Source organism: Aphelocoma coerulescens, chromosome 5 (genome assembly GCF_041296385.1).
Source record: "Aphelocoma coerulescens isolate FSJ_1873_10779 chromosome 5, UR_Acoe_1.0, whole genome shotgun sequence".
Lineage (NCBI taxonomy): Eukaryota > Metazoa > Chordata > Aves > Passeriformes > Corvidae > Aphelocoma > Aphelocoma coerulescens.
Window position 1 is genome coordinate 64,498,993 of NC_091019.1, and position 13,031 is coordinate 64,512,023.

General features: G+C 44.6%; 1 protein-coding gene and 1 non-coding gene across 3 annotated transcripts; one reads left to right on the forward strand and one right to left on the reverse strand.

Moving 5' to 3' along the window:
* The first annotated feature begins 1,720 nt into the window (after nt 1–1,720).
* TBPL2 (TATA-box binding protein like 2) lies at nt 1,721–12,891 on the forward strand. Of its 2 annotated transcripts, none has more exons than XM_069018582.1 (7): nt 1,721–2,091; nt 5,104–5,501; nt 6,240–6,327; nt 6,563–6,654; nt 7,719–7,886; nt 8,874–8,968; nt 10,739–12,891. In XM_069018582.1, the coding sequence occupies exons 1-7, from the start codon at nt 2,041–2,043 to the stop codon at nt 10,816–10,818; spliced, it is 972 nt and encodes a 323-aa protein (XP_068874683.1). In that variant the 5' UTR covers nt 1,721–2,040; the 3' UTR covers nt 10,819–12,891. The 2 variants fall into 2 exon arrangements, with proteins under 2 accessions (XP_068874683.1, XP_068874684.1); XM_069018583.1 differs by lacking the exon at nt 1,721–2,091 and adding an exon at nt 2,341–2,396 and having other exon boundaries at nt 5,253–5,501.
* Nucleotides 2,155–2,226, reverse strand: TRNAG-UCC (transfer RNA glycine (anticodon UCC)). The gene has a single exon. It is a non-coding gene; the product is annotated as a tRNA-Gly (tRNA).
* Nucleotides 12,892–13,031: the final 140 nt, after the last annotated feature.

Genomic DNA, 13,031 nt, shown 5'->3' on the forward strand with positions numbered 1-13,031 from the left:
CTAAACATCTTCCCTTCTTCAGATGGATAAACAATCTTTCACCCATTTAGCCTGAGACACCAAACTCCACGACTGACCCAAAATCTCATCACTTCGTGCTGCCCTTGCCATTTGTTCATATTTAAGGCAAGAAGCAATATTAAGAGATGTGTATTTTATGTTCATGTCTGATGTAGCCTCACTCACTTGAACACCATAAGTTGACCTTCTCTATCTCAGGTTCACAAAATGCAGACAAACCAACTCCCAGGGGCTGCAGGATGAACATATCTCCTTTCCAGGGGATTCTGTAATGAAGGATTAATTAGCTGAGGAAACTCACAGCACTACAGCTGCAATGCTGCAGGCAGAGCTGCACCAGGGAAACCCCAGGAGTACCACAGTATTGCAGCTTCCCACCTTGAGCACAGCAAGAGTGTCACACACTGGGGCAGCACCAATGTCCTGGCCCCCTGAAATGTCACTGCAAGGGCAAAACTCAGCACGACCCCTGTGCTCCGTTCAATGATTTCTATGGGCAGTGCAGACCCACACTGTCAGGAAGCAGCTGTGAGGGCTGGACCTGTCACTGCTGGTGGGAGCAGGGCCCCCCACCACAGACAGCCCTCAGTACCCCATCCTGTTGTGCCCACAAAAGGATCCTAGGTCACAGAGCTATCTGCAAGCACCCCAATCACCTGCCAGCCCTAAATGGGACATTTTAATTTAACCATCCCGAGCTGAGTCAAGCTAGCTGCACCAGCCTCCCTAATTCAAGGTACAACCTCTCTGGGTCCTTTCCTTGCTTTGCTGCCTGATTTGCCTCTTGGGTGCTCCAGGACAGGCCATGTGATGTAAATCAACCTGCTTGAGGCTGGATTTTTCTGGGGCTGGGAGGATTTGGCACCTATAACTTGTAAGGTGAGTCCCAGAAATACCACAAACCACCCCAGCAGGCTGGCTGAGAAGGATGCTCATCAGCCGTGTATGCTCTGTTCCCTGGATAAAGAGCACTAATCTAAGCCTTTGCACCTCTGAGGCAGTGAGAAGAGCCTGGCAGCAGCTCCCAAAGATCTGCTGCACGTCTGAGCTTTGACATCTTCTTCCAAATGGTTTCTTCAGCTCAGCTTGCTATTTGTAAGCAAATCTCTCAGCAAAGTCCTGTCTGGCAGAGCAACAAGTGCAGTGATCACGACAGTCAGCACTTCCACCAGCCCAGGCAGGGATAGGGATGTGTTCCCAGCTGTGCCTCCACAGAAATCCATCCATCCATCACCACACAGCCAACAGGACAGGAGAGAGGGAACAAGTCAGACAGCAACTGCTGGCGTAGACTCAAGCAGCGCCCAAGACAACTGCGTCGGCAGCGTGACACTCCCACAGCATCCATCAGCCAGGCAAAACATGAACTCCTTCCTGGGAACGTGCTGCCTCACACCAGGACATGGGAAAAGAGAATGGCCCTAAATCATCACTTACAGAGAGCAGAAGTATGCTCCAGAGGGGGAGTCTGCACGGGGAGGACAGCGAATGTAAAGAGTAAAAGTTTTCCCCCTAAGAGTGTTTGCCCAGCTGAGAACAAATCATTTCATCACAATGCCTTCAGTTTGAAGTTTACACTTTTGGCTGGGGGAGGGCTCCTCTCGAAGACCCAGATGTGCCTCATTGCACTTGATGAAGCAGGTGGGAGAAATTAAGGGCACATGACGCTTGTTAAAAAGCATAATCTGTGCAAGGTCTAAACTACAGATCCCACTCCCCATTTCTCTTCAGCCCTGCAGAGGAAAGCAGGCTTAGAGGACCTCGGGGACAGGTTGTGTTTCCAGGCTTCTGTAAAGCACACGAGAGCACCCCGATTTGTCTAGTCCTGCAGGACGGGGCAAACCCTCTCGGACAGCCGTGCAGGCAGACGAGAGGCTCCAACGCTACTTGATGAGGGTAAAACTCCCAGCTGTGACGGGCTCTGCTCTCTGACAAGCCGCACGTGGCCCTGGTGCTGTGCCTGGGGATTTAAAGCGGGACCGGAGTAAGGCTGGAGGGTTTGGGTTAGTGGCTGTACCTATGGAGGGCGCATCGCCGCTGGAGCGGTACCTGGAGAGCTGCAGCGGGCAGGTAAGGGAGGAAAGAAAAAATAAAGTGAGGGGGAAAGGAAAGTAAACTAGAGCAAAACGTAACTGCGTTGGCCGGGAATCGAACCCGGGTCAACTGCTTGGAAGGCAGCTATGCTCACCACTATACCACCAACGCTGCGCTGAATGCGCTTCCGCAGCCGCGCCTCAACTGCGTCATCACCGCATTTCTGCCGGGCTGAGCCCGAAATTCCACCATCCCGAGGGATTCCTCCCCGCTTCAGGCAATTCCAGAGCTATCGGCAGCATGGAGCAGCTCTCCGGAGCGGGAGGTCGCTCTTATTTCCTGTAAGAGGGACGATACGGCTGCGTTTAAACTCTTGCGGGGGGATGCTGCTTGCGAGGATCAGCCCGGGTGCTGGTGTGGGTGGGCATTGAGAGGGTAGGAGGCTCGCATCTCCTCGTTCTGGTTAGTAAATGTCGACAAAAATTCCTTCTTTTGATATTTGGAATTGTTGTCTTGATCTCAGGTGGATGTAGGAGCAACCGGGTGAGGGACTAGGAGAGGGCTGGAACTCCACAGCTGAGCATCATCCTTACTCAGAGGGGAAAAAAACTTCTTTACATCCTGTTGTAAACGGCTTTTCGGCTCAGGAAACACCCTTAGCACAAGCTGTTTAAATCTTGGGACCTTCCTGTGGCAGTGGGTAAAGCCCTCTGAATGTGCCGCCACAAAGTATATAATGTGCAAAGGTATAATAAAGCTTTTACAAATGCTAGTAAGCTTTATACACTTCAGACTTGCTAGGACACTTGATAACAACAGATGTGTGCTATCACTGCAGGGAGGAAAAGAAAAATCCAAGTCTGTTGCTCAAGGCAGCTGGGTTTGATTTGTATCAACCTGAGTTGCAGGGATTTCTGCAGTGGCAATGAAAAAGGCTGTTTCCCCTCAAGCTGCCCCAAACTGAGGGATCTCAGACAGGATCTGTGTGTGAAATCTCCTCCCTGGAGCTCCTGGGAGATGTCCAAAGATATGCAGTTGGTGGGGCCTTTGGTGAAGTTAATTAACCCAAAGTCTATAGCAATAACCCTTGGCAGCCAGCCCAACGCAAACATGGTCTTGTGCCCCTTTCACAGCCTCTGAGCATCTGTCTGACAAGAAGGAAATATTCCCCAGTATTTAACCCTATCAGGGCGTTTCCTCAGACCTCTTAGGTGCAAACGTGATCAAGAAGGAAAATTTGCTCTCCGTTTCTACCTGCTCTATGCAATTTACTTTACTTTCTAAAAACTTGACAGCTGTGTAATACTTCCAGCCTCATGTACTGCTTGTTTCTCTGTTAGCTTCTTTAAGATATGTCACAAACTGGCTTTGGTTGTTTGTTTGTGGGATTTTGTGGGGTTTTTTTGTTGTTTGTTTGTTTGTTTGTTTTTTTACTGTTATGTTCATTCTTTGATGCCTATTAGTATGATGTGAGTAGTCTCACAGGGGATTTTTGTACCATTTTCTCTACATCATGGTTCGTACAAAAGCTTCCTAATGAGCTCCTGTATAGCTAATCCTTAGTCCACTGGAATTCTTGCAGAGACTGTGCCTTCCTTCCCCTGCTGCTGGCTTGAAAAATATCTGTTTAAAATAGATGTATTTTTGTGGTTCTGTAATATTTTATTTGTAACTGTTAATATATTTATATCTGATCTTAATTCTCAGAAAAAGTGCTCTTGGATCCTAATTTCCAAAGGGTGAAGAAGTACCTAGACTTATTTAACAGCACTCTGCCCCACCTGATCTTGTATGGGGCTCTGCATTTAGAAGTCAGTTTTAGAAGCCACTTTGAATGTTTGTAGTGCTTTCAGAGCTAAACCTGATTGCATCTGTTGTCAGGCTAGTGAGGGTTCTCTGGGAGGATTTGTCACTTTGTAGGAGTTTTCCAAGTGTCCAAGTGCAGGCTAATATACTGCAAAGCAGGAGCAGAGATCTCTCCGTGTGCATGGCTGGGTTGCCAAGTGAGCTGACTAGAAGAGAGCAGTGCTAGCTCAGGGCTGGGAAGCATTGATCTGGAAATCCTGCTCCTACTGGAGGTCAGGCAGTTGCTGCCAATTTGAGGGCCACAGTCTTATGCACTGTTCCCTGCTCTGATTTGTGCTTGGACTTTTCAAGTTCTTCTGGCTCTTGAACCTAAAAATGCCTGATTAAACACAAAACCTCTTGTATGGATTCTTTAGTCCAAGCTGTCACCTGCTGTGGATGTTGGCAGAAACTACCTTCAGGAAGAGGCTTTCCACTGAGCAGATGCTTATGCACCAGTGGAGAGGGAATAAATCCTGTCCTGAAACTCTTGTCTCATCAATATATGATGGTGCTTTTTAAACAGCTTTTAATAATAAATAGTTGATAAAGAAGGACATTAGTATGAAAGCGCTTGCTTGCAGGTGTGTTGTGTGCTGGGTGCAGGGCAGGATGCTGGTTCTGCTGACTCTGGTGAGGCTTTTTTTAGTGTCATTTTCTCATCTGTAGCTTCAATCAGGCTGGTGGCCTCCAGGAGCTGAGGAATAAACTGCTGCTGGTTCTGTGAGCTGCTGCCCTCTGTTGCACAAAGCAACGCTGACACTGTCTCCTGCTAGCAGAGAGAGATGGAATGGGAGGTAAAGGCAGTCAGAAAATGCTGTCTGTCTTCCTTGGAAAAACTCATGAGTGTGATAATGTGGTTGTGTGGTGTGAAAGTGGCTTTGAAGGGTGAAGTGCCAGTGTTGTTACCTGCAGCCAGGGCTGAAGGTGAATAGCATTTCTCAATTTGTGCTATCCCAGGAGTTCTCCAGAGTGCCCATGGACTGTGGTGGGAAAATGCATTATACAAGCTATCTGGATTTTTATACACTCACAGAGAAGCAAAGGACACGCTTTCAATCTTAAAACTATTTTTTGCTAAAATACCTATTGGGGAAAAAAATTACTGAAATATCCTCATTGAAGAGTAATCTTAATTTGCTCTCCCAGTTAAAGTAACTGTTTTAATACAAGGCCCCTAATGGCACTTTTTCTTAATTCAAGGATGACTTCTCTGCTAGTCCTCATCTGTTCACTCCTATGAGCCCTTATGATGTAGAACTTCCAATTCAAACAGCTGAAGATGGGGTGTTTGGTTCCCAGTTAAGTCAGCCCAAAGAGCTTCATACAGACTTCTCCTCTGTGGATCTCAGCTTTCTTCCAGATGTTACCCAAGAAAACAAAGAACAAAATCTCTCTGAGGATGGCCATGAAACACAAAAAGAGCTTGATGGGTCACTACCAAGTAACAAGGACAGTGGTGTTTTCATGGATGAAAGCAGCTTGTCACATCCAGGTGCAGCTCAGCCATCTCCTGGAGCATCTGCCATGTGTCCTCCCCTGACTCCAATGACTCCTATGACCCCAGCTTCGGAAAGCCCTGGAATAGTTCCTCAGCTACAGTAAGTTTATGTATTATTTATGTAGTGTGCACCATAGTTAAAGTTTGGTTTAAACTGCAAGGTGTTGCTCTGACTTTTCACTTGGAGAATGTAGCAAGCGTGGCTTGATCTTAAATAAGCCAGAACACTACAGGAGCAGTTGTTCCTCTTGAAGGGCAGAGATAGAGAAAATAAACTGACAATATTGGATAAAAATATGGAGATGCTTGAAGAGGAGGATTTCTTCCAGGAAGGAGAATGTGAATGACAGCAGACTCCAGGGGTTTAAAGATATCACTCTGCTTTTTCAAAATGAGAAACAGAACTGAGTGTGAGAAACTCTGGCCTCATTAAAAGATGCTGTTGTGTCTAGGACAGAGCAACTATGGAGTAGTTTATACCTGTAGAAAATAACCAGCCTTACCTACCTTGAGTGCTGCAGTAACTCTAAACAGTCAGTAATGATTCAGTCGAAAGCTGAGAAAGGCTTCAGTGATGCAGTTTTTGGAAGAAACACAAACTTATAATTCAGGGACTAATAATTTCATAACTTGTTCTATCTTAAAGTGCAGTTTTGGGATTGAATTACTCAAGTTTTGCCAGAAGTAGCTTAATGCTAGAGTGGGAAAGAGACAGGCAGGAAATCAGTTGATGGCAATTCTTAATTAGAATGTGACTCCACATTAAGCCAGCACTGCTGGGGGGTGGCTCTGCAGTGGCTGGCTTTTGCAATGAGAAAATTCTTCTCATATTCCTCAGGAATATTGTGTCAACTGTAAACTTGGCTTGTAAACTGGATCTGAAGAACATAGCTCTGCATGCCAGAAACGCAGAGTATAACCCAAAGGTAAATCTTGGACTCAAAGCTTTACCCTAACTTCCCCTTTCTCAGTGCTGATGGAGCCCAATGGTCCTGTGACTTAACTCCCCTGCTCCTAGGTGGGTGGAAAATAACTTTAGGGTGGTAAAGAAACATTTAAAAATATGTGTTGTGACAAGCTTTAGAAGTGTTAATGGTTGCAAAGCTGAACAGAAATACGGTACCAACTAAATTCCTGTCAGGGCCTCCTTTGAATTTGTAGAGGTTTGCTGCTGTGATCATGAGAATCAGGGAACCACGAACAACAGCCCTCATCTTCAGTTCAGGAAAAATGGTCTGCACAGGAGCAAAGAGGTATTTTTCTGGTTTTTCCCTTCCCTTTAAAGGTCTGGATCTTGCAGCTCTGCATATATTCTGATGGAGAATGTCTGAAAAGTCATGTTTAAAACATGTAGCAAAGGACTAATTGCAAGAAAAAGTGAAGCACTGATATTGAAAGTCTTGCTTTCTTCATGATGGCACCTTAGCAATTTCTGAACTGTGTACTTCTGTCCCTGAATTTAGATTGAGCTGAGCAGACATCAGCAGAAAAGCTGCTAAAATTCCCAGGAATTGTTAAGGGATTATTTGCATTTCTCACTGACTTTTAAAGTGTTTAGGACATAACTTGTGTCTGTCAAGTTTCTCTTCAGTGTCTGTGTTCACCAGTCAACACATCTGCCTCTAGAGAAAATGGGAGTTGGGGAAAAGCAAAGTTTATTTCTGTACTCTGAAGCTTTTTTCCTGAAATCCAGCAGATTGCCTTGATTTTTATGTCCCAAAAGTGTCAATTAGAATTAGTTAACTCACGCTTAAGAGATCGCTTCTCCAGGCCTTACCACCACCCCAGGCAGGTGATTATACTCATGCCTGCAGTCTAACTCTTGGATCAGCACTGAGAAGCTGTTTTGAGGAACTGAGAAACCTCTCAAAAGGGGAACCTCTGGGTGATGCAACATCTCCAGTGGGTTCAACCAGAGCTCAGGAAGGTGAATGACCTAGTGCCTTACTCATTTTAGCTCCCTGCAGCAGTTCTGGGGATAGAGCCTTGCTATTCTGAGCAGCAGTTCCTCTTTTTTTGGAGCACAGGTTAGCACAGTGGTGGCTATAAACTGAATTCCACCTCAAGAGCAGAGGAAAGCACCAATCAAAGTTGATTTTTCCCCTTTGCTCTTCCTTCAGTGAAAAGCCCCATCCCTGGAAGTGTCGAAGGCCAGGTTGGACAGGGCTTGGAGCAACCTGGGATAGTGGAAGGTGTCCCTGCCCATGGTGGGAGGGTGGAATGAGATGATCTTTAAGGTCCCTTCCAACCCCAACCATCCTGTGACTCTGTGATTTGGGGGCTGTTTGGAGGCGACAATAAAGGTTTCTTCCTTCAGCGAAGAGCAGTCACGGCTGGCAGCCAGGAAATACGCGCGGGTGGTGCAGAAGCTCGGCTTCCCTGCCAAGTTCTTGGACTTCAAGATCCAGAATATGGTGGGGAGCTGTGATGTGAGGTTCCCCATCCGGCTGGAAGGCTTGGTTCTCACCCACCAGCAGTTCAGCAGGTATGAGGCAATCAGGTATAACCCTGTGCACCTTGGAGCAGCTCTGCAGCTACTCGAGCCTGCTCCATGCCCTTGCTCCACTGTGGACTTTTGATACCAAGGTGGCCTCTTAACTGCCAGCAAAGCAGATGCCTGTCTGCAGGAATAAGGTTTCCAACCTTCAGGCATGAAGCCAAACTGCATTTGCATAATGCAGCTATATTTTTCTGGGATGTTGTTTCAGTTCTGTTTGGATGTTCTTTAGCCAAAAAGGAAAGTAAAGCTGTAGCTGAGTGATGGGCATGCTCAGCCTGCGAGATCAGCTTGTTCAAAACTAGATATAGCCATCAGGAAAGGATGATTTCAGCACTGACAAAACCAAAATTCAGTTGTCTTTTATTAGTGCTGCATCTAATAACCTGCATTTCATTTAGGAACTGAATATGTAGTAAATATTTGTGCTTGGCTATTATCTTGTTTTAGTTGCACAAGATGTTTCCTGATAAGGAACTTTGCAGACTAGGAAGGATTTACTGTGAGGGTGGGGAGGCCCTGGCACAGGGTGCCCAGAGAAGCTGTGGCTGCCCCTGGATCCCTGGAACTGTCCAAAGCCAGGTTGGATGGGACTTGGAGCAGCCTGGAATAGGGGAAGGTGTCCCTGCCCATGGCAGGAGGTGGCACTGGATGGGCTTTAAGGTCCCTTCCAACCCAGGCCATTCCATGATTTGAGGACTGTTTGAAGATTACAATAAAGGTTCCAGTGCCATGGAAAATCAGAAGTGACTCACAAGTCTTTGAAAGTCAGCATGAGAATCTCCCATCAGCTCCAGATGGGTTTAACAGGTTTCCCTTCAAGATGTCTAAAACCTGACCTGCATTTCTCAGGGCAGCTAGCTAAAATCTGTGTGGTTAATTACCCTATTGTTAGTGTAATTAAAGAACATTTTATTCACACAACACTGAAACAGCATTTGCATTTTACTAATCTTACCTGCTTGCTTCGAACAGCTATGAACCTGAACTATTCCCTGGCCTGATTTACAGGATGGTCAAACCAAGGATAGTGCTGCTTATCTTTGTGTCTGGAAAAGTTGTACTGACTGGTAAGTGGTGCCTCTCTATATCTGTAGCCCAGTGCTACCTCACTTTCTGAGAGAGCATTTAAATTAAACATTAATTAAAAATTAGTATCTTGCCACAGTAAAGCCACTCAGGGATCTTTCTAATGGTTGCTGCAGCTTATCTGTGCTTTCTGCAGATAACATCAGCATTGTTGCACTAGAATCTTGTCTTGTTTCATATATAGAGTCTCAGATTTCCATGTTAAGTACTTTTTTTGTTCAAAGCCTGACGCCACGTGCCAATGTAGAGGAGGCCAACAGGATGCTGACATGCCAGTAACTACTCAGGCACTTAAATAGGAGCCTCACAATAAGCAATTTAAAATTGCTTGGACAGGAAACAAACTTCTTAAAACACTTCACTGACAACATTTAGTAGGGATTATCAGAGGAAAGGGTGGAGATCTAAGAGCTTGTTCCAGACTGATTGGCAAAACACTCATGAGGCAAAAGTCTTGCTGAGTCAGTGTGCTCAGCAGATACCTGTACCTCAGATCCCAGGTCAAAAAAGGTGAATTCCTGAGCTCCTGGCACATCCTTTTTGTGAAGCTCGTGAACATGCTTCTATTCAGATGTACTGAAAGGTAAACGGTACTTGTTCCCAGAAGTTCTGAATGCTGTATTTATATTCACAACACAGCTTTGAGACAGGTGGAAGACAGGAGAAGTGCTGCCTTAGCCAGAGATTCTCACAATCATAAATCAGGAATGAGCTCAGCTAACTGAAGAATGGGGCACTTGGGACAAAGCTTAAATGCTTCTCCCTCCAATGTCCACCACCTTCTTAGGTCCAGTAAAATCATACTGGTCAGTTCCATTCCACTGATGCTTGTTTTTTGGGGTACACTGATTGTAACACCCTTGCTTCTGGGCCTGCAGCACACTCCCTTAGTCATTTGCTGTGAATACTGGGCTCAGCTGTAATGACAAAACTGAATTTGCTGAGCTGTGAGGGTTTGGTTGTTTTTTTTTTTTTTTTCCCTAATCAAGAAAGTAACTTTACTTTTGAAAGTAAAAGTTGTGGTAAGGCAGATGAATTATTCATGTCCAAGTGAGGACATGAGAAAAGGTTTACACATTCAACCTGAGCAGGGCTTAATTCAACTTTTAGTTCATTTAAATGCAGTTTTCTTGTAGCTGATGTTTGTTGGACCAGCATGAGAAGTGTCGCTGGCAAGGAATGTTCCTGCCTGCTGCAATGCAGTTTGTGTGCAAGACTTGCTATTAAAGATTTGATTGCACTACCATGGAAAGGGATTTGAAATCAAAGGTGTCCCAACACACATCTTAAAATTAAAATTGCTTCTCAGAGCTGGAGAAGGAGAGTTCTCAAACTGTGGAACAACTTCCAGTATGAAATAAAGGCCTTTCAGTTCTTGTTTCTACCTTTCCACTCACCTTCTCAACAAGCAGAGCTGTTATTCTTAAGCAGTTAACACCATGGTGGTGCTCAGTTGCTTTTTTCCTTCTTCAAAGCCAATATTTTGCACCTGTCAAGAGCAGAAAATTGCTGTTTTGGTTCCACAGATTAAACAAAACTAGTCTTAAAGCTAAGCAAGCTAGAAATTGTTCTTTAAGGCAGCAGATAGAAATTCTGCTCTTAATAGTAAGGTGCTTTCAATCTCCTGGGTTTCTTCATGGTTTGTAATCTTACTAGGTTTAAATTGCACTCAGTTAATCTCAGCCCTCTGTTAATTCATGTTTTTTTTGGTTTTTTTTTTTTTTTTTTTTTTTCCTTAAATGTCCATTTAGGAGCAAAAGACCGTTCTGAAATCTATGAGGCATTTGAGAACATCTACCCCATTTTAAGAGGTTTCAAGAAGCCATCATGACATGGCTGACAAAGCAATCCAGAACAGCCCCTGGGTTTGTGTTGCTGTGCGTGGAACAGAAGCCAAGGGGATTGCTGGACCCAACTGTGGAGTTTTGGGTTATTAAGCAAATGATTCATTTCTGAATGCTCCATATGCTGATGCCTTTCTGTAGTTTGTGAGATGTTCTTTTCTTTCAGATTGTGTCTGTAATCCACCTGAGTTCTGACAACTTCTGTCAAGCTAAAACACTTGATAAATGAATGCACTTTTAATAGAATGTATATTAAGGTGGCACTAAAAATATTTTGTAGTAGAAGCTATGTGTCTCTTCCCCTGTTGAACAGGAGAATCCACACTGCACTTCAAACTGGCTTAATCAAAATCCTCACCTCTAAGTGTCCTGAATTGCCCCTGCAATGTTGTATTTTCATGTTTAAGCTCAAAATAGATTATTGTCTATAATATGGCTTACAAAATCCAGCATGAGTTGATTTCAGTGTTTAGAAGACCTGTATTGAATCACACTGATCCCAATGGCTGGGTAAACTCTTGTGTGTGATGGTGCAGGGTTTTCTTTTACAGAGAAGAAGTTCCAAGTCCTGACTGTTGGGATATACCTAGAAAATCTGTGGGTGGGGGGGTAACTAATTAAATTATCTAATTTGACATGGGGTAAGTTAGATTTTAACTAAATGGTATCCATTTGTATTACTGAAGTGCCCTCAGACAATGGGAGTTTGGTGCAGACAAAAACATGTTGGTTTGGAACTTTGTTAAAAATGGATTTGAGGAAAATACAAAAAGATGCTCATGACTTAATTATCTGTATTATTGAACCAGAGTTCAGCCAATGGGACTACATCTGGTAATTTTGGAGCAAAACCAATGGGGTTTCCTGTACTTGGTTTGAACTCAAGCCTTTCTTTTCAGAAGGTGTCCTGCTCAGGGTGGTCCTGTGAGCAGGAACAGTGCAAAGCCTTATCCCATGGCTGCTCTGGAAACTCCCTGGAAGCAAGCCAGCACAGTTTGTGCTGTGTCCTCCCGTCCTGAAGGTGTGTCACCTGTCTGGAAACACCACTAGAGGTTGCTCTTAGATGACTTAAGTGTAACCCAGGCCAAAATCTTCCTCTGTCCTTGCTGGAAATACACGGGCTGGGCTATGGCTCAGCTCTGAACAGGGTCTTGCTGGGCTTAGCTTTGCTGCCACAAGTTTATTTCTGATTCGGTGAGGGTGTGACTTCATCTTCTGTGTCTGTTATGTGTCTCTCACAAGTGGTTTGATATCTATCTCTCTGCTTCTCTGGAAAAGAGTTTGAAAAACTTTGTGTGCTTCCTCATGATAAACTGGGCTTAGCTGTTATCAGTGTCTCTGTCAAACTGGATTTCCACACTCAAATCTATTTTAAACACAGACTTACTTTTCTGTTTGCTTTCTAACACTGGAGACTTTCCACAGCCAGGGGCTGGACTTTTATTTGCACTGTAGCTGTAGTAGCAGCTGATGAGCTTCAGTTACAATAATAATATTTTCTAAGTGAAAACACCCTGGTTTTATTGAGGTTTTGGGGGGAAAAAGTTTATCTAAGATGCACCTTTTTCAAGAAATCACATTTTGCTTAAGAGCTTGCCCACATGGTTTCAGAGGTAAAATTAGTGTTCTTTAGAAGTATGGATAAAGCCTTAGAGATAAGAAATGGGCTCTGTGCCTTTTCACTGAGCTCTACTGATTAAGTTAATGTTTGCTATGGTAACTCTTGTCTTAAAAACAACAATCTTGGTTCTATCTCCGTGGTGCTGTTCCTGTTAGTGTTTGATAATGGTAGGAAAGGGGAATAATGTAGGCTGGGAATGGCTCTTTAAAAAAAAAAAAAAGTACAGCAATGTTTTGTTGTTGTAGTTGCGTTTCTTTCTTTTGGGAAAGGGGATATTGCTTTAAGTTATTCTGGCTTCTGTGGACTCAATCTCCTCTAATTGCCTGGTCTCTCCCACTCCAGACAGAAAGAGGGAATGGCTTCAAACCGAGAGTAGGTTCATATTAGGAAATATTAGTTATCAGGAAAAAATCCCTTACTCAGAAAAGGGGTGGGCAGGCCCTGGCACAGGGTGCCCAGAGGAGCTGTGGCTGCCCCTGGATCCCTGAAGTGTCCAAGGCCACGCTCCATGGGGCTTGGAGCAGCCTGGGATAGTGGGAGGTGTCCCTTTTCAGGTCAGGAGGTTGGAGCTGAATGCTC

What these genes read in the sequence shown, in the direction of transcription:
- TBPL2 (XM_069018582.1), top strand. Translation starts at nt 2,041, where the DNA reads ATGGAGGGCGCATCGCCGCTGGAGCGGTACCTGGAGAGCTGCAGCGGG. An exon ending in GTCTGCACAGGAGCAAAGAG is followed by an intron (nt 6,655 to 7,718) that starts GTATTTTTCTGG and finishes TTCTTCCTTCAG; the next exon opens with CGAAGAGCAGTCACGGCTGG. An exon ending in ACCCACCAGCAGTTCAGCAG is followed by an intron (nt 7,887 to 8,873) that starts GTATGAGGCAAT and finishes TGCTTCGAACAG; the next exon opens with CTATGAACCTGAACTATTCC.